We start from the raw sequence: 20961 nt of genomic DNA on the forward strand, positions 1-20961 counted from the left end.
TGATATTTTCACTGTAGCCCTGAAAAAAGATGACAGTCATTTCTCTCTGGGATTCAATTAACACGCACACCCAGTTCCTCTGATCTTATACAGCGAGGAGGAAGCAGGTGTCTAACAGCACCAAGTGGTACTACATTTATTTTCTCTAAATGATAATACTATTGCTTCAATTCTGGACAAGCTGTCATACATGCTTGTGCTTAGATACCACTAAAGCACAATTATTACATTTTTTAAACTTCCGGCTTAGTTCTCATTCTTATGCTATGAAGCAAAACTAAATGGAACTTGAACTGGAATCCAATAATACCACCAATCACACCAATTTTTAATAAGCCTTTTCTGGAGTTAAGAAATTAACTTGTCCAACAGTTTAATCTGCCAGAAGTAAGGTTCATTTCCTTCCCGTTCTTTTCAGTAGCTCTTCACAGCAACATAGAGCCAGCCATGTCCTGTGTGCCCAGTCAACAGCTAGAAGCAGAGTTCCAGTGTAGTGGTGTGGGTGGGCACGGAGCTCTCTGAGGGGTACTCACCAGCGATGGCACCAGCCAAGAGGAGGCTTCCAGGGCTAACCTGCCCATCTTCGTTTGCAAAGGAAGCCTTCACGTGAGCGTAGCACGGAAAGTAGATGGCTGAGAAAGGAATGTCCCGCAGAAAGCATGCTTTGGCACCCTGTCCGTTGGAAAAGGAAGAAAAACCACATGAAACACATATCCCATTGAGAAGATCAAGCTTCTCTGGAACTTATCTTGGAACAAAATATTCCCTGAGAAGACTGAACTGTACTCACAAGTTAAAAGGGAAAAAAAGTATCACCCAGATTCTGCAATAAATCTAAATTTTCTTTTTAAAAATAAAACTAATTTTATTGAGGAAGAAGGGGGTAGTTCTCACTTTTTCTAATAGTAAGATTTCTATTCAAGTGATTTTGGGACTTCGTCTGTGACATCCTTTCCCTACTGATGGCAGGTCACTGGCATTTCAAGGAGGTTTTGTTCTCAGAAGATGGGCAGCAACAGCCAAGATGCCTCTTTGTTCATATACCAGGAAGTAAAACAATTAGATAGGTGGCAGGGGAAGGAGCTTATTTTTTGTATTGTTTGAGACTCTGATGAAAGTGTTGGACTCCTTCCCAGAAAAAATTACACATATGTAAAAAATTATATACCTTTTCAATGGGTTCATGGATCCCCTAATTTACTCAATATACTTACCCCTGCCCTCCAGGATTTATGAAACATTGACAAATGCCTTAAAATATTTACAATAATTCCTACACATTTAATACCTGTGTGTAGAGCAATTAATAACTAGAACAAAGTCTTCAAATAATTTTTGGTGTCAAAATGGTGACATGGGGAGGCCTTGAGAATCGATGCATGCCCAGTTAGATGAAACAGTTAATCGTCTAATGAAAACCACAAGATGTATATTGTGTTTAGGTAGGCTAAATGGAAAAGAAGTCACCCTTTTGCAACACTTTATGATTTAATAGCATTTCTTTTACAGATCTGTAAAACCTAAAGCTTTCTACCAAATTTAGAGATTCTTTAAAGAAAATAATGACTCCATCCAAATTCACCAGATGCAGTCAAGCCCAGGGACATTTACTGAGGTCCAAGGATGTTGGCTCTTGGGTCTTTGGGGGCTGATGGTGGTCTCCAATCTGTCAAACTTCCTTAACACTGCACATTCATTACTGTTGCTTTGCTTTTCTGACTCCACATTCCACTCCTGACTCAAACTGAGCTCGTGGGTAACAAAACCCTTCGTCCTTTTGCATAGGAACTGCTATTAACCCAGGTCTCCTGTAACCTAATTAGTTGTCTTAAACAAGTAACGTAAGTAGCACTTCATGTTTAATCCTATTAAACTTCCTCCTGCTTTGGCCCATCCTTCCAACCAGAACAAATGCTTGGAATCTGGACCTTGTCATGTTGCTTATTTCTCAGCCAACTCACTCATGGATGAGATTCAGATGCCTCTGTCCCTTTTGAGCAGATATTTCAAGAAGACTACACACCATGTTCTGCTAATCAGCCCACACCTTTCTATCTTGTCTACCCCCAAACTGTTAAAGGCCTAAGTGTGAAGAGGAGCCACAAAACCCACCATACCCTGGACAGTTAATCTAGCGATTGCATATCTATTAATGCCCATGCTGCTGACTTGCTCAGGGCACATCCTTGGAGACAGTGCCAGAGACAAGTCCAAAACTTAGGACTCTCAAGTTCTCTCCCTGTCCTCCAGCTTTTCAAGGGGAAGAAGTATAGTATAACCCCAATGCCCATGTAGAGTATCCAATCTTTTCTCTATGATTAGTTTTTAAAAAGTGATCATGCAGGTAGTTACTGTGTAAAGGTAACACTACTACCCGTTTGTTTCTCTATTTTCACTTTCTTTTTCTTATTTTGCCTCCAAACCTTCCTGTAAGTTCTGTCAGCTATTTGTCTAATGTAGACTCTGTCCAGGAGATATTCAAATAAGATACCAAAGAACCAACTCAAATTAAGAGCAGTTAAATCTTCACATCTGGCTCCCTCAATTTAGTAGAAAGCACTGTCATGTTACTGACTTTCTACATGAACCACTCTGGAGTAATTTTTTAGGCTGATATAGTTCCTCCTCCCACAAATCTTGCTTTTTACTAAATCCATTTGTTTTTACTTTTAATCGCACCTCCCACATCTTCAAATTTTAGAGCCAAACCTCAGTCCATATGCTGTGTTCATTGTTTTGCTGGTAATACTTCCCCCTTTAAAATGTGTTTTTCCCTGACTATGAAATATTAAGTATTTATCACAGACAATACAGAAAAGTACTAAAAACTGAAATCACTCTTAATTTCCACTAGAGATACCACTACAACTATTGTACATGTTTTGGAGCATTTCAATAAACAGCAATATCAACCACCATTCATTCCATAGTTGGGACCATGCTTTTGTGGTTCTGAGGTATGCCTTTTCTTCATGGCTGTTTTTGTGTGTGTGTGTTTTTTTCAGGGGTGAGGGTTTGCGGGAGGAGGGAGAGTATGATCTAACATCGCCTTCATTCGTCAGCCATATTGACTGAATTTTCTTTCTATTTGTTATTTCAAAAACTTCCACCATCTTTGGTCTTGGCTGTCCTACAGATTAGGCCTGGTATCCTCACCCTCTCAAAGCTTTGTAATGACGTCCCTTTCCGTTTTCCTCTCCTTGGTCGGCTTGATTCCTTTCAGGTAAAGCTACTCAATGACCCATTCATCTGATTAATCAAGGGACCTATCACTCTGCATCTTCTTGGACGATTTTTAAGCTGAGAACACCAACCTCTTAAATACCAGCTCTTCATTCATTTAAACCCAATGCCACCCTTTTCTACTGGGGATCCTTTATCTAGAAAGTAGCCAGGGAGTGGATTCCATGTGGCTCCACGATGTCCATACTTCATCAGTGCTGTTCAGGGCTTTCTTCTCGCTCTTACATCCGCCTCAGCCAGCCTGGCTTGTTTCAGAGTGTGAGCAAACAGGGGCCAGGAACTGCTGTCTGATTTAACTTAGAAAACGGTAAAATCTTTGGCTGTCAGTGGGGCCTAAGACATGTTCCTGGTGACACTGAGTTAGCTTTGCCAAGTCACACAGAGAAAACCACAACTAAAAAGAGAAATGAGAGGCTCTGGGCTACGCTGTCAGATTTCTGCAAGGACAACGAACTCATTTCCTGGAAAACTATACTAGAGACCAAAACCAAGCTTTTTGTTTTTCAAACAAAGATATGTAATTTGCTGTGGATACAACAGAGCTGAGGAGGAAGTCGTGGAGAATGCTCAACTGGAATGGTAATGAGAGAGAGAGAGAGAGAGAGAGAGAGAGAGAGAGAGAGAGAGAGAGAGAGAGAGAGAGAGAGAGAGATCAGCCCCTCTTACCCTCTTAACTGATATGGCTTCACTGCGGTCAGAAGGCCCGAGAAGATGTGATCTGAAATCGCCCTGGGACACAAGAAGGGTAAGGCCACGGGAAGAAGCAGTGGGTTTTCCCCAAAGGAGCTCTCTCTGCTGGAATCAGGATAATCAACCAGGTACCAGCGTGAAAACAAGCCCCTCATAATGGGTGTGATGTGCTTTAAGAGATGTTTGAAAACAGCCCCAGATGACTGAAAAGAAAAAATGGCTTAATCAAAACACAAATGAACAAACAAAAAGAACAAATCTAAGGAAAAATGGATAGGACTATGCTGCATTTTTCCTACCAGGGATGAGACAGTGCATAATAAAAATCAAGTAGTTCGTGCGTACTGGAGCAAATGTTAGACTATGTAAGAGGTCTTAGGTCTCTGAAAATGTGAAGAAAAGGCAAAGCCAAGGAAGAAAGATAACGTGTGCAGCAGCCTCCATCTCTGCTCTGCAGAAGCAGGACAGCCTTGCCAGCAAGTTAAAACATTTAAAACCTCGCCGGATGGTTGAGCGCTGACCTATGAACCAGGCCAGGGTTGCAGGCTCACTCCCTAGTAGGGTGTGTGCAGGAGGCAGCCAATCAATGATTCTCTCTCATCACTGATGTTTCTGTCTCTCTCTCCCTCTTCCTTCCTCTCTGAAAGCAATAAAAATATACTATATATAAAAAAAAACAACCAACATTGAAAAACTCAAATTTCTACTAATTGAGGCATGTAGAACCCATGATACACCCCTCTGTTCTATCGCTGGGTATCAGGAGATGAGCATCAGGAGAAATCAAGCTCTGAACCTTCCTCATTTGTCACAAATACTAAAGGCTGCTTTCTTCTGGGGATTGGGAGGGAACAGGGGTTTAGGAATAAAGGAGGCGATGACTGTGTTAGTCCCTGTAAAGTGCTCACTGCAGTATACATGTGAAGGGCAGTGGGGAGGAGGAGGCCCTTCTCCCTGCTTCTCCCCTGCTGCATCCCTCACAGCCCAGCACCTGCTCAGACTCCTCCAGGCACAAATCACTGGCCTGAACAGGAGGTGCCCCCAGCCTTTCCCTCCCCAGGCACGAGAGCCCAGTTCCCAAGGAAAGCTAACTTTGCAGAAGGTTGGAGAAAAAGGCACAGACTTCTTAAATTTCCCTGGCCTCCTCTCCTCACCACTTCCTTCAGGTCAAAGGCACAAAGGCAGGTGCCAATTTGTAAGACTGCCCCAGGCAATACCTGACCTGTGGCTCCCCACAATGAAAAGGGAAGCAGGATGTGAAAAGGCTTTTAAAGTCCCAACAGAGAGAAGGCCTCTTTCCCGGATTCCTTGATAAATCCTTCACATGGGTGGTGAACACCCATTCTCCGGTCCTACAGCAAAACAGAAACCTGTTTGACTTGAATTCTGCTTGCTCCCGTGCGATATATTTACAAGGTGATCAGCCACTTTGAACAGGCAACTTTATAATAAAGGGAAACATTCCGTGCTGCCCAAGTGCCTGCGTCAGCTACACAAAAAAATAATTACTTTGGCCATTTAAAAAATTAATAAGTTACAAAGTGTGTGCCACCTAAAATAAACCTTGAAACGTTCTTGCTGCATAAGAAAATCCTCACATTTCCTGCCTCTCCTTCTCACTGGTTCCCGAGGCAGCCCTGTCTCAGACATCCTCTGGTTAGCCCTGAATGTCCTCTGTACACCGTAAAGCCACCCGGGGAAAACTAATAAACACAAAATGCAATCATCTGAGCTCTTACTATTCATGAAGCCCTCTTTTCCAAAGAGGGTAAATTATTGTGTGTTTTTTCCTCCTTTTAAATAAAAGACCCACCAATAACAGACAGGAACTATCAGAGGCACCTCAGGGGAGACCCCTATGTAAATAAACTGGAATCAAAACTCAGATCTAGTTTAATGATGGACTCTGGCTCTACGCCAACTCTGTATCATTCTGAAGTCTCTCGTCATCATTCTAGTTAAGGTCCAGGAAAGCTTCTTTAAGGGCAGGCCGCACTTAACTTGAAGTTGAGAGCCCACAGTCGACTCAAGCCCCTGACGCAGGCTTAGAGACGCTGGCCACGGTATCCCCACGGCAAAGGAATTATTTATTTTGCATCTCATGCTTTCTTGGATGCGGCCACTGTGTTGAAAGCCCAAGGGAGCTTTAATCAATTCTTAAGTTGCTGGAATCATCCACTCAAGTTTACTCTGGCAGCTCTGTCTGGCATGAAACTGTCAAAAGATATAACACTACAGGATTTGTTTCTTACACACACACACACACACACACACACACACACACACACCACACACACACACTGCTACCTCCAATGTCTTTTTTCCCCTTTTTCTTTTAAAGCTCTTCATCTCGGTTGGTGTCACACCTGCCCAATCAATTTGAGTGGTAGAAAAAAAACACAAAACAGTCCTGAAGGGTGGTTGCTGATAAAGAAGTCAGGGCCAGGGCAGGTCTTTTCGCATGCTAATTCCTGCTTATTCTAGCTGTACCTGCAAATACAGCTCTAAACAGACTATTGCTAATACAGGGGAAGGTAATTACACTCACAAAGGCACCTCTGTGTCAGGGCTGGGCACCAGGAGCCAGCAGGTCTGGGAGACGGAGGCTTAACAGAGACTCCTGCCGTGAATGCACATTGTCTAGCATGGGGGGCAAATGCCAGACTGGGGGACCCTGCAGCCCTCAAGACAACAGTGGTGCACCTTGTCTGCGAAGGTTATTTAATGCTCCTTTCACCTGTAGTCAGAGCAACCCCTCTTCCCCTAACTTGCAGGTTTAGGATTTATTTGGCATGTATAATTGTATATTTTGATCCTGGAGCTGCACACAATGGGCAGCATGTCATGTCTTGATCCCTCAGCATTCGTCTTGGTTTCTCCCACGCCAGTTAACCCGTCGCTCACAGCCTGGCAGCACCTCTCCTGCCCAGTGCAGGGACAGTTAGGGCCACGAGGCTGGGATCCGAAGAGGGTGGGAAATATCACTGATGCCGAGACCTGGTATGTGATTGTGTCGTTGGAGTTAGAACCAAATAAACCAGCCAACAACTGGAGACTTGATATCAGTGACACTGGAATGACTTCAATTTTAAGGTAAAATAGCAATGGCTATGATTTGTTTTCTTGATTCCAGAGACTTTTAGGGTGTAGGTTTCTCCTGAATTTCATTGCAATTTTAAGGAAGGCATTTGGCAACTCGAGATTTTTGGGTAGGAAATTCCCTCCTGTGTCAGTGTTGGCTCTTCCCTATTGTTCTACCACCACACGCTGCTTTGCCATCAACAGTGCTCATCTGCCACTGGCTAGAAACCCTCCAGAGAGAACCAATGTCTTGTCCAGGAGATGCTCAAGCTGGTCTGCTCTTGAACCATCCTCTTGACAAGTTTCATTCAACCTCCACTATTGTGCAGGCAATGCGTGTGATCATTCCTCTGTTCTATTCTCCTTGGTGTAGATCCAGGAAGAAAGGGAGAGCTCTTTATTCCAAAGTCCTTAGGCGTGCCCAATGAAGGCCATTTCTCTGCAATTGTGGCTGGGGAGTCTCTTCGTGTTTCACCTTTCTAACTGCAATTCTTGGAGAGGATGACTTCTCAGAGAGGAAGCAGACTGCATTCAAAGAAGTAGTTTAAAATAAATCCTCTTAACTATGGTTTTCTATCTGCATCCTGCTGCTGCGCACCCCCTCCCGCCCCCCAGCAGCAGGACACTGCAGGAGCAAGCGTCAGGCTTTGGAGTCAGAGATCTGGGCTCAAAGTATTGCTCTGCCACTTGGTATCTGATGGTGGGTGAAGTTCTTATGCTCTCGGGGCCTCCAGTTCCTTATCTCTAAAATTCGAGTAACATTTGTATTGACATCAGAATTAAATTTACATCCAATGATTCATATAAATAAAGGACCTAGTACAATACCTAGCCCAAGGATCTTCAATAAAAGGTGATGATATAGAGGTAATTACAATCAATGAAAAACACACTCTCCTCTTGCAGCAGAAAACAGAAATAGCTAATATATTCTTTAAACAGAAGCTGGAATAGGACTCCTATGTGGTTTCCTACTTGAATCACAGTAGTGTTCTACATTTATCAGGTAAGAAACAATCAATCTTTTCTTTGGCGGAAGACCTAATCCTACCAATTAAGTTTCAATAGTTTGCTAACTTGATCATATCCCACATGGGACATATCACCTTAATTTATAGTCAATGAACATTTCTTAAACTGGCCATCTTTTAACTGCATACCTTGGTCACAATTAGAAACCAGAGGGAGGTAAGAATAGATTGTTAGATATCTATGTCACTGCTGGAAAATATATTCAGAGCACTCCACAAACAGTGGATGAGTGGCACCATTTTCAATACTTTAAACCTGAAGGATAGCATGCTAATATTATACAAGTGTCACTGAAATAAAAAAGCGCTGTTAAAACTAATTCTGCGGCACTTAGCAAAAGAAAGAAACAACAACAAAACAAAGCATGAACTTGATAAAAAATGTTTGTCCCTGGAAAGGTAGGTTATCTGCAACACAGGGTGAGAACACTAACCTTTTATTGTTACCTACTCTTGAATATATGAATTTTCTTCTTTTCAAAACTATACTGCCTATCGAATTATTTTTTTAAAAGAACTTTATGGCACTGGAATGATTATAGTCTCTCACCTCCCTTAACACTCATCACTTTGAAGGCAATAATACTGTATTCAATCTTTGTAACTCCGGCACCTACTAGAATTAATCATTAACAAATATTTGGTGAATGAATGGAAGAATGATAAAAAAAAAAAAAATTAAGCATTTCCTAATATTTTAAAGAATCTTTTCTAACCCCTCCTGCATACTCAACTCCTTTGGGCACTGATTTGTAAAAATAATATTTTTCGCCTGGCCAGTGTGGTTCAGTGGTTGAACCAGGAGGTCATGGTTCGATTCCTCGTCAGGGCACATGCCTGGGGTTGTGGGCTCAATTCCCCATAGGGGTGTGCAGGCACGAGATGGTAAACTCCTTATAAAACCATGCGTTACTGATTTACTTTCATATCCCCAGGGCAGAGCTTGCTGGGTGAATGAATGGATGTCTCCTTTCTTTGCATTAGACTTCCCCAATATCATGGTCTTCTTTGGTCATTACTTGCCCACATTCATTCACTGTCAGTGCTCTAATATCCTTGTGATAACTTGTAAACATGTGGCTTTTGCTTACCCTTCATGGGCTCAACAAATACCTATCAAATGTCCACTTGTGTGCCAGAAACTGTTACAAGCAGCAGTGAACAAGACAGGTCTCCGATATGCAAGCACACTCCAGATAAGGAGACACACACACTGAGAAATCTGTCAGATGGTGACAGGTGCCATGCAGTGACCTGGCTGTCTTTCTGAGCAGGCACCTGTTGAGCGAAGACGTGAGGGGCAGGGCCTTCAGGGAGACGGAAGAGTGAGAGGGAATGAGCTTGGAGAGTCTGAGGGAGGAAAAGGCAGCAGGGCAGCCAGGAGGGGGAGGGTAGAACAAAAGTGCAGGGGAAGAGAGGCCAGAAGGGAGGGAGCTAGGGTGCTGTTCTAGGTGCAGCAGCAAGCCGCTGGGCAAGCTGTAGGGCATGCTAGTTTCCGCTCAAGTGTCATCTCATCCGAGAGGCCTTCCCTGACCACTCTACTAAAATGCACCCCCCTCCCTCAATGCTTGCCTGCCTTGGCCCTTTCCATACCTCACCCTACCCTGCCTGCTTCTTCATCAAGGTTCTTAGTATCAACAGATGTTTGTTATCTTGATGGCTGACTTTCTACCCACCAACATGTGAGCAGGGACTTGGATTCCATAGCCATACCCTAAATGGCTAGAACAGGGCTTACAGTCAGCTCTCAACAGAACTGTGTTGAGTAGGTGAATTAATCTGATTCACAGTTTAAATTGATCAACCTGGCTGCTGTGACAATGGATTCGGAAGAGTCAGGAGTCAAACCCATGAGGAGGCTTTCCCAGAGGTCCAGGTAAAAGCCGCCTGTGGGAGAAGAAGGGTGCGAACTGTCACTGCGGAGGTTGTAAAGCCATAGCATGCCCCTGGGTGTTAGAAAATTAGCATGGCACCAGCTCCTCACACTAATGACCAAACAGGTGTTTTCTTCATGTGGAGCCATGAGCTCATAAAAATGAGTATTTCTTTAAAAGCTGCTAAATTGAGAAATTTTCTTGTGTACTTACATGTTACCAACATAAAATAAAGAAACTGACAAAATCTATTAACAATAAAAATGCACATGCCCTATGATCTAACATCTTCATTACTAGAATTTATCATTGGGCTAAACTCACAAAAGTATATCCAAATATATACAGGGATATTCCCCCTGCTATAGCTTGTAATATCTCCAAACTAGAAACAATATAAATACCCATCAGTAGGAAACTGCTTAAAAAATATTTTAAAAATGTTTCTATGGCTATTAAATAAAATGAGGAAAGAGCTTTAAGATATATAGTGTGCTTAGAAAGATTCCATTTTTGCTAAAACACACATACACAAGATTCTGATATGGATACAATTAGTGATATTCGGAGAGAAAGAGAAAGCAGGAAGGAGGAGAGAGGGAAATATTGATCTAAGTAGGTTTTATTTTCTTAAAGATAATATGAAAAACACAAGCAACGGTTATCCTTTGAAGAAAGAATGGGATTAAAAGGGGTAGAGAGAATTTTACTTTCAGACATTTCTGAATTTGTGTTTGTTTTTTTTTTTTTGAAACATAAACTTGTATTTCCTTTAACACAAATAGGCCTGGCCGTTGTGGCTCAGTGGATGAACATGGCACATGATCAGGGCACATGTCCCAGTTTCAGGCCAATCCCCAGTAGGGGGCATGCAGGAGGCAGCTGACCAATGATTCTCTTTCATCACTGATGTTTCTCTCTCTCTTCCACTAGAAAATCAATAAAAATATATTAAAAACAAACAAATGACATCCCTTTGAGATAACTAGCAGAATAATCAAGAACATGTATCATTACTTGCTTTCTGATTTTATGGACAGTAGTCCAACGATTCATCGACACATACACAATGAATGAACACACATGCACAACAAGTATGTACATGAATCACTATATATCTGAATACTCTAGAATGCAGTGGACAAAGGCCTCTGATTAGAACACAGTAGATACAGCCCATATTTGCAAGTGACTTTCCATGCTGCAGCCAATGCACCACATTGGAGTACAATCCAAAAATGATTTTCAACTCTGCATGATGGATCCTGGCTGTCATTGCTTCCCTGCCCGCTTTCTGAACTCAAAGAGACAGAAACTGTTCCTCTGCTTCTTAAGGAAGCATCTCAGCCTACATGAGCTGTGCTGACATTCAATGTTAAATAATAAGTTCCATTCCATTCCTCGGGTGTAATCCGTCTCCTCAGCAAAGCTTTGTTGGCTTCTACAGGAAAGGTAACATTCATAAGTCCATCTATGCCACTTTCCTTTCTCTGGTGATTTATTTGACATATCTCATGCGCTAGGGGCTTATATAATAAAACAAAAGTTACCTAGAGAAAGGGAAACACATCCTCATGCATTCTTAAGAAAAGCAGTATAGTTGCAGATTTTTTGAAAACTACATTACATTCAAAAAGCTCTTTGAAAGGCAGTTTATTATCCTGCCTTTACTTCAATCACCTACCTACTTGGTGCTGTAACTAAACCTCTCTAAATGGTACCCAAAGAGGAGGCTTTGTTTACAGGGTCCACTAGAACTATTTCTAACCTCAGGAATGTGAAATGTTTACCACATCCCCCCTGTTTTTTCTCAGTTGTAAATGTATTTCTAAAGCAAGTATTCTGATTACCATTCACAGGGAAGTCACAGAATAGTGGGCTATTTTGCAAGTCAATTCAGGAGAAAAATAGAAAGCCAGGTTAAGTCCAATTTAGGGAGGTTAAGCACCGCAGGCCTAAACACACAGGACAGAACCAACCACTCCCCCCTCCTGGGTCCCGCATTGTCATGTTAACAACGGCAAACAAAAGGACCCAGGGAAGGAAGGAAGATTACCTGTCCAACTAAAACGAGGACAGTAGTCCTCTTTTTGAGAGATGGAGGGATGCATACCAGGTGTAAAGGTCTTAGGTCACTCCAAATCATGTGCATCTTTCTACCCAACCAAGACAAGAATCAGTGAAGAGCTTTATTACTAAGAAGTACTATCCTACAATAAAAACAACACAGCAAAGCAAAGCTCTGACAACCATAAAACAATGGACATTGAGTTGCTAATATGATTTCTGACCAAGGAGAGGTGGGGTAAGGTGGGGGTGCCCAGAGAGTCACAGGAAACTGAATCTAAGGCTGGCATTTGGGATGGTATAAATGAGGACCACCTGGGCAGGCAATAAAGATGATCAGACTGAATGGAGCTGTGACCTCCGATAAGTGAATCCGGGCTTACAGATCTTCGCGAATTCAACTGAGGACACCAATGGCCAGCAGAAAGGACAGGACTGCGAGATCATTCTCGTGCAATGAAATCAAGTTTCCGGAAGCTCAAGAGCGCCAGCGACTTCCCATGGTAATTACCAAGGCACCCAAAGCAGCACCCAGCCCTGAGGAATGCCTCTGAACTAGATTAAACCAACAGACTAGTAATTAAACTAACTTTATATGGGAGAGGTCTCTTGCTCAAACTTGAGCAATCCTGCTCATTTCAGGAAAGCAATTTTAGCACAAAAGTGGAAACAAGGAACTTCTGATCCTCGATTTCAGCTCAGATAAGGTCGTTGGCAGCCTCTGTTCTCCTAACTACAAAATTAGGAGGCCAGGACTTCCAGAGGGTGTTAAAGGGGATTAAGATTATGAAATACCGTGAAGATGAAAAGGACTAAGTCTCAGTCTTGTATCATGTGCAGGTAGTTGAACAGCCTCTGTTTCTGTGTCAGCAAACAAGTTTCTACCATTTTTATCCATCTAGACATTTCCATAGCAGTCACTACCGTTAGTACCTAAGTGTTTTTCACCAGACAACCTGTTGAAAGACTGCTTGGCATCTTGTCAAAATGACATGCTGCTACATTGTGTTCTAGTCCGCCAGAACCTAGAAATTTAGAAAAGAAGCTGATTTTTTCCCCCTCAAAATGATCCATGCTGTGCCTCATGACAATTCTGTTTATTTCTTACAGCTGGGCAATAATGTGGTAAATGAAATAGCTAGAATATTGTGTTCCACCGCAAACACTCACAGATTGAGCATTTTAAGGGCTACTTTGAAAAATCGGCATATCTATCCCAGAGCTCCACAGACTCCAAACTCTAAGGCAAGTTCTCTACCCCCCTTAAAACCAACCACCGGAAAAGGGGGCATCCCATTATGTTTGATCCTTACAAAGTCTCAGATGATGGGTTACCCTTCCCTCACTCGACTTCGAGAAGTACGGGAAGGCAAATGTACCAGAAACAACCCCGACTATTACGAACACCGATGTGTAGCAAGGTGACCTGCAAACATGAGTGAGAAAGAAAAGGGTAAAAAAGTGCATGTCGGGGTAGGAGCTCCCAGCTTGCTGGGCTGAATGTCAAAAGATGGCATTTAAAGTTCACGGCAAAAAGCAGTGTAAGTTTCTACAGGATGAGCTGAGAACAGGGGAAAAATAAAACAACCACCCTGACGTTATGTCTACAGAGTGCAGAAGTGGCAGCCTGGAATAAAGATGAAACACTGCAAAACCATGTGAGTGACTGAGTCAGAAAGTGGATCAAGTGGCCCTGGCCGGTGCTGCTCAGTGGTTAGCATTAGCCAGTGCACTGAGGGATCTTGGGTTCAATTCCCAGTCAAGGGCACATACATTCTATGTAAATAAATGAAAACTATTTTAAGTAGACACTGGCCTTCTCATCCTATATCCTGAAAGGTTTACTTATTCAAGTTGGCCAAGAAACTTTTTTTCTTTTAATTTTTCTCATTGAAAAATGATGACCACCTCACGTTTGCTAACGCGTCATAGTTGTTGGGCATATATGAAACAAGTTCTATTATATTCCATTATACCTTATTTGGGAGAGGAGTGTGAATCACAAATTTTAATAGATTTTTAATAGTTTGGTTTTCCAATCATTCTGAAAAACTATTTTCTACAGGAAAAATGGTTAAGATTCAACACAATTATGACAAGCCACACATATATGGACAGGGCTGGGATGTATAGGATCAGAAAATACATTCTTGATCTGGTGTGGACTTCTTACACTGGGCTCAGCATACCTCCCGAAAGATGGTGCCCTGGGATCGGTGCATCTATCCCGCAGGACGGACAACACCGAGAATTAGGAATTGTTGTATCAATAACAAATCCAAAGAAGGCTCCAGCCAGTGTTGCTGCACAGAGCTGCGCACTGAACAGCACCAGCGGGCGTCATTCACACCAGCCATCCTTGACTTGTGTATTTCTAAGGACAGCTTTTTGGTGGATGGCAGGAAGGGTACCTCCTTCTAACTGGCATGAAGGTGCCCTGTGGACTGCAGCTGCTATAGTTCAGAATCTTTATTACGTAGCGAATGCACCAAACCAGACCACAGACATGGCAATGACCTTTTCCAGGCGTGTAAGCGCGAGGGATCAATTTCACGCTGGAGAGCAGTGACTAGTTTAGGAGATGAGCACGCACTAGACAACTGACCGAAAGGAAAGTTACCTTGTAAATCCCAAAGAACCCCAGGTCCCTCACGACAGACAGAGCACTGACTCGGGGACCGGTGGTGATTTCCCCAGCCACTTGCAAGCGGATCTTGACGATTTCCAAAGGATTTGTGAAGATCACCTGGGAACCGCCTGCCTAAAGAGGAAAAAAGAAGTATTATCAAAGCAGGGTCATGGCAAATGGTTCAGGAAGAGGTGAGTGATCATCCTCAACGGAGCTCTGAATATTCTGTCCTCAAGAGACCGCACTTTCTATCCTTGTCCCATCAATGAAAACAGTTAGTGATTATGAGTTCGAATCAAAATACAGTAATTGCCGAGGGGGCCTTGGCTCTGAGCCCTGTGATGGCAGTTGACTGCCCTTCAAGGAATCTTCGTCACTTTAGGGTGAGGGTTCTGGTCATTGTAGGCCCTATCTCCTTCATGTGAAGGTTGAAGGAAAGCAAAGACCAGAGACTCAGCTGAAAACAGAGAGACTTCTGTTGGCCTCACCAGAGTGCTCATCCTCAAATGACAGAGTCCTTGAAGGGCAATCAACTGCCATCACAGGGCTCAAAGCCAAGGTCACAAAGGCAGCAATAAAATGGAAATCCAACAGTATCCGTCAGAATAGGAGGGGCTTCATGATTTCCTCAATGACCCACACATTGCCAGGAAACATGCAAACTTAGATGAAAGCTATTTCTTTCTTCTCCTAAAAAATCAAGCCAATCATCAAACACTGTTTTCTGGAGTTACATAGTATTATAATTTTATTTATGTATTACCTGTGTATAGAATTATTCTTTTCATATAAGATAAATGTCAAAGTAGTAAAAATATGCATTAAATCAATTATGGCCCAAACTTTGAACAACGTGTGCTATTTCATTCCAGCAATGGCTGGGTGCCACTCCTCCGAGATCATCAGTGGAAATCTTTAAAGTGCACTCTAAGGGAAATTTTAAGCTAGCTATTTTGAAGCTAAGCCTATATTTATCATAAGCAATTACGTTTCTTCTTACTGTACTTCAACTTGTTATTCCTTGTCACAAATATATTACATTTTTATACCATTCGAACTAAGGTTGACACACAGTTATAGTTCAGAGTCTTTATTATGTAGCGAATGCACCGAACTAGACCACAGACACGGCAATGCAGCTTAGGAGATGCCGCCATGGCAACGGGCACAATTTGGGTCAATATCATCTCCAACTACTTCTTGCTAGAGCCTTTGAGCCTATTAACCAATGCACACACCCGGACAAAATGTCCTGCACTAATCAAAACCAGCTATGACAATGGTCTCTGAAGAACACCTAGGAATAAAAATTAGGAACAACATAAACATCCAGCGGTAAGGCGAGGATTAAATGAACTCACATATGCTGTGCAATGAGAGTCTATCCTGCCAATAAAAAATTATGGTGACTGCTCACTAGATTATGTGAAGTGAAAACTCTCCTGTGTCAATGCACGGACACCTGCCCCAGCTCTGCCTAAACACCATGTGGGAGAGACCAGAGCGGAGCTTCTGAGGTGGCAGATTACAAACGGTTTATTTTCTTTTCTGCTGTATTTGTTTTATTTCTTCTACACAGACCATGTGTTATTCTATAAGGAAACATAAATACTTCTGCCTAACTTACTTAATACACATGGCAATCTCCTCCTACCTCAAAATGTGCATTCATTAACTCTCTAAATCGTTTTTCCATTTTTACCAACTTCATACCTTAATCAAGACACACGTGTTCTTGAAAACAGACCTGAGAGTTTCCTTTTCTCCATTAAACATTACAACAGTTTAGACCAGTGGTTCTCAACCTTCCTAATGCCGCGACCCTTTAATACAGTTCCTCATGTTGTGGTGACCCCCAACCATAAAATTATTTTCGTTGCTACCTCATAACTGTAATTTTGCTACTGTTATGAATCGTAATGTAAATATCTGTGTTTTCCGATGGTCTTAGGCGACCCTGCTAGTGGTTCTCAACCTGTGGGTCGCGACAGGTTGAGAACCGCTGCTGTAGAGCCTACGACCATCGGAAAACACAGATATTTACATTACGATTCATAACAGTAGCAAAATTACAGTTATGAGGTAGCAACGAAAATAATCTTATGGTTGGGGTCACCACAACATGAGCAGCTGTGTTAAAGGGTCGCGGCATTAGGAAGGTTGAGAACCACTGGTTTAGACAGAAGGCAGCGGAGGGCTCCTGAGTCTAGGCTGCCACGCTGCAGCACACGCTTCTGCTGTTTCGCCCATCACCTTCATCTCTCCTAGGTGACTCTAAGGAGCACGTAATCTTGGTAGAAGAAACCTGGGTTGGATTCATCAAGAGAGAGGCCCAAGAAAGGCCCTTCTAATGTGGAAAGGAGGTGAGCACATCCAGGAGCTGGTCCTCTGTCCTCACAAAGGCATTCTGCTCCCACTCCTCCAGGCCCCAGAGCAGCCAGGTTGTGCTCCAAGCGGCTGCAGCCTGCAGGCAGGCAGAAGACCAAGCCCCGCTGGCTACAGCCCTTGAGTATTTTGTGGGTTTGCTGCTGCCCCTCTCCACATGACATGAAGGGAATCCAGTGTGGCAGGATGAAGAGATGAAATGAACCTGACCTAGTATCAGTGCTAAGCACACAGTATAGATTATGTTTGTGCTTCTGACCTGGGCTCTCAAGTTGTGAAAATAAGTAAAAATTAAAAAATCATTTTCTGGGGGCAGGATTGCTCAGAAAGATTTGCTGAGCTAGAATTAGCCTGAGGCTGATTTCTGAAAGCTCAAAAGTGGGTAAGACCATGCCTACCAAGGGTAGAATGGAAAGTGGGCAGTGCACATTGATCTTGAAGAACAAAGCAGGAACTCGGTGCATACTTACCAAGTACTGCCAACAGCAGGGAAGGAGGCAGCTGAGTGCCCCAGGTGAGGACGGAGCCTCTGCCCCTATTTGTCAAACTATCTCACTTCTTATGAGGATCAAAGAGATGGTGGTTGTGTTGTAGCCAGCACAGTGCTCAAGACACAGCAGTGACTCCGAACACGTTGGTCCTTTCCTCCAGCTCCTAAATTAATGGTTCTCCTTCCTGGCTGCATGTTACAATCGCTTTCAGAGCTTTAAAAAATAATGACTTCTAGAACCCCCGTGCACTGCTGGTGGGAATGCAGACTGGGGCAGCCATTGTCGAACACAGTATGGAGTTTTCCTCAAAAAATTAAAAATGGAACTGCTGTTTGATCCAGCAATCCCACTTCTAGGAATATATCCTAAGAATCCTGAAACACCAATCAGAAAGAATATGCGCACCCCTATGTTCATAGAAGCTTCATTTACTATAGCTAAGATGGAAACAGCCCAAGTGCCCACCAGTAGGTGAGTGGATAAAAATGTTGTGCTGGCCGAAACCGGTTTGGCTCAGTGGATAGAGCGTCGGCCTGCGGACTGAAGGGTCCCGGGTTCGATTCCGGTCAAGGGCATGTACCTTGGTTGCGGGCACATCCCCAGTGGGAGGTGTGCAGGAGGCAGCTGATCGATGTTTCTCTCTCATCGATGTTTCTAGCTCTCTATCCCTCTCCCTTCCTCTCTGTAAAATATCAATAAAATATATTTTTTTAAAAAAAATGTTGTGCTGCATTTACAGCATGGAATACTATGCAGCTGTAAAAAAAAAAGACTCTCTAACTGTTTGAGACAGCATGAAGAGAGCTGAGGAACATTATGTTAAATAAAATAAGCCAGTCCAAGAAAGTATCACAGGGTCTCACTCATATGTGGAATCTAATGAACAGAATAAACTGACAAGCTAAACAGATCCAGAGACATGGAAGCATGTAACAGGCTGACAGATCTCAGAGGGGAGAGGGGTGTGGGGAGAGGGGGCGGAAGAGATTAACTAAAGAATTTATATGCTTATATGCATGGCCCGTGGACAGAAACAACAGTGTGGGGAAGGCCCAGGGTGGGGCAAGAGCCTGGTAGAGGAGGGTAAAGGGAGCAGGGGGAAAGGGGGAAGCATCTGTAAAATACTGTCAATAAATTAAAAAAAAACTTCTAGACCCTACTCCAGACAAATTAATTGAGAATTTCTGCATCTGCCCTGTGAAAATGTTCCTACGTGATTGGATGTACAAGGGAGCTGAGAATCATTTCCATTCACTGCATCATCTCTAGGATCCCTTTCCATCCCGAGACTGCTTTATAGGGCCTATTTCAAGTTGTGATTTCAAATTTTAGCCTTCCGCGTAACTTTGATATGTTTTACATCTGATCTTATAACAAACTTTTCATCCATATCCAAGTTTAAAGGGTATAATTCTTAGGTATTGAATTGATGCCTTTTTCATATTTTTGTATCTTTACTAATGCCTATAAATGTTAACATTATATACAATAAAATAAGAACATAGACTCAACTCCCCAAACCCCAAGCCAAACCATAGGTACCAGTTCTTCCAGCACAACAAAGGGAATTCTAATCACTAAGGATGATACAGAAGTCAAATCCACCCCAGAGAGCTGCAGGGAACAGAAGCAGTGGGAAGAAAGAGTGTAGTGATACCAGGGAAAAATAATGATGTCCTCGTTACCTCTGGTGGGCTCAGAAAGAAAGAACCTACAGACTCCGAGTGGCACATTGTCGAGGTGCCAGAGATGAATGGGTCCTTTGGAGTCCAGCTGGAAGGAAATGAGACTCCAAGGCACCAAGAGAAGATGCTTATCATCAGATGCACGGTGTCTGGGCATCACCACGACTTGATCACCGTGCACACTGCCTGCTGCTCTGCTGGCTCCTGGTCTATTATCCATTCACAGCACCTTGCCCGGGTCCCTCCTTTGCAGAGATCAAAGGCAGCCGAATCCGCGGACAGGAACACCTATTGTGCGCCATGTCTTTGTGTCCCTCATCACTCGAGAGCTCTGGCTGTGTGAAGATGCTGTTCTTTTTGTGTGTGTGCAATTTTGTCACAAATCATTTCCCTGTGACTTTCTGGAGTCTGAGGCACGGAAGACAGGGTAAGATTTTCCATATTAGAACTGGCTCAGTGGGGCAATATTATATTTACAGTGGGGACACTGACTTCTCCACAGGTTTCCTGGAACATTCTTTGTTACTGAAATTTTAGTTACTACCCAGTATCTGGGCCCATCTAAAGAGAAATGCATACTCTACTGCAGACTTGTTTCTGCGATCTAATCATTCATTTATATGTTTGCCCAACAAATATTTATAAGCAATCGTGTTCAAAGTTTGTCCTAGGAACAAGATGAGTGAGAAAGCATTTCTGTTCTCAAGGAGCTTGAAACAGGAGTAAAGTAATAAATATTCATTAAGCATCCATAATGGACTATCAGCATATTGCTTTGCATGTATTATATGTAAATTTTCAGTCCACTCAAGCAGTGGTATTTTTTCCAGATTTTACTTAAGAGGAAATGGAGGCATAGAAAGATTAAGGCAACTGTTCTGGGTTGAATTGTGTTCCACCAAAATTTAAACAGTGAAATACTACCTCTCAGTGAGTTAGAATGTGATTATATTTGGAGACAAGGCCTTCAAAGAGGTAATTAAAGTACAAACGAGGTCATATGGGTGGATCCTAACCCAATGTGACCAAAGTGTTTAAAACAGGAGGAAACTAAGATTTAGACACTTACGTGTATAGAGAAAAGACCACGTGAGGACTAACAGTGCTAGGTGGGTTTGTACCCAGGCTACTACCAGGTTCTGAACAAGGACATTTATTACTTACAAGGACATTTATTACTTACAAGGACATTTATTACTTACTCTATTCGTCTTGAATATTAGCATCAGTTTGGATATATATATATATATATATATATATATATATATATATATAGTATTTTTTAAAAAAGGAACCTGACAGTCAAAGACATTATATATCACCCTCGCTAGGTGGGTCAGTTGAAGCATCATCCTATACACCAAAAGGTTGCAAGTTTGATTCCTGGTCAGAACATATACATACCCAGGTTGTGGGTTCGATCCCCAGACAAGGTGCTTACGGGAAGCAATGGATCAATGTTTCTCTCTCACATAGACGTTTCTCTCTCTCTTCTCTCCCTCCCCTTCCCCTTCCCCTCTCTCTAAAATTAATAGAAACATATCCTCAGGTGAGAATAAAAAACAAAATCATACATTAATTATATCTTTAGAGGAAAAATATGGAACCACTATACCAAAATATCTTTCACATTAACATTGTTTTGTAAGTAGCATTAATAAGTAATAGTCTAACATAAAATGTCTACAAGTAAAATGAAGAAAAATATAGATTTTTTTTTAAAAGGGACATAAGTATTTCAATACTAGAGAAACAAGTATTATACTTAGACCAGAAGATACAAAG

General features: G+C 42.5%; 1 protein-coding gene across 2 annotated transcripts in view; it reads right to left on the reverse strand.

The window, feature by feature from the left end:
* SLC25A13 (solute carrier family 25 member 13) overlaps positions 1–20961 on the reverse strand; it is a 158745-nt gene that overhangs the window by 11830 nt on the left and 125954 nt on the right. For both annotated transcript variants that reach the window (XM_080664864.1, XM_080664865.1), the window contains exons 14-15: positions 14607–14747; positions 534–672 (exon numbers count right to left, since the gene is read on the reverse strand). In XM_080664864.1, the coding sequence (XP_080520990.1) occupies positions 534–672; positions 14607–14747 (280 nt within the window). The remainder of the gene's footprint in view (positions 1–533; positions 673–14606; positions 14748–20961) is intronic.

Source organism: Plecotus auritus, assembly GCF_963455305.1.
Source record: "Plecotus auritus genome assembly, chromosome: 4".
Taxonomy (NCBI): domain Eukaryota; kingdom Metazoa; phylum Chordata; class Mammalia; order Chiroptera; family Vespertilionidae; genus Plecotus; species Plecotus auritus.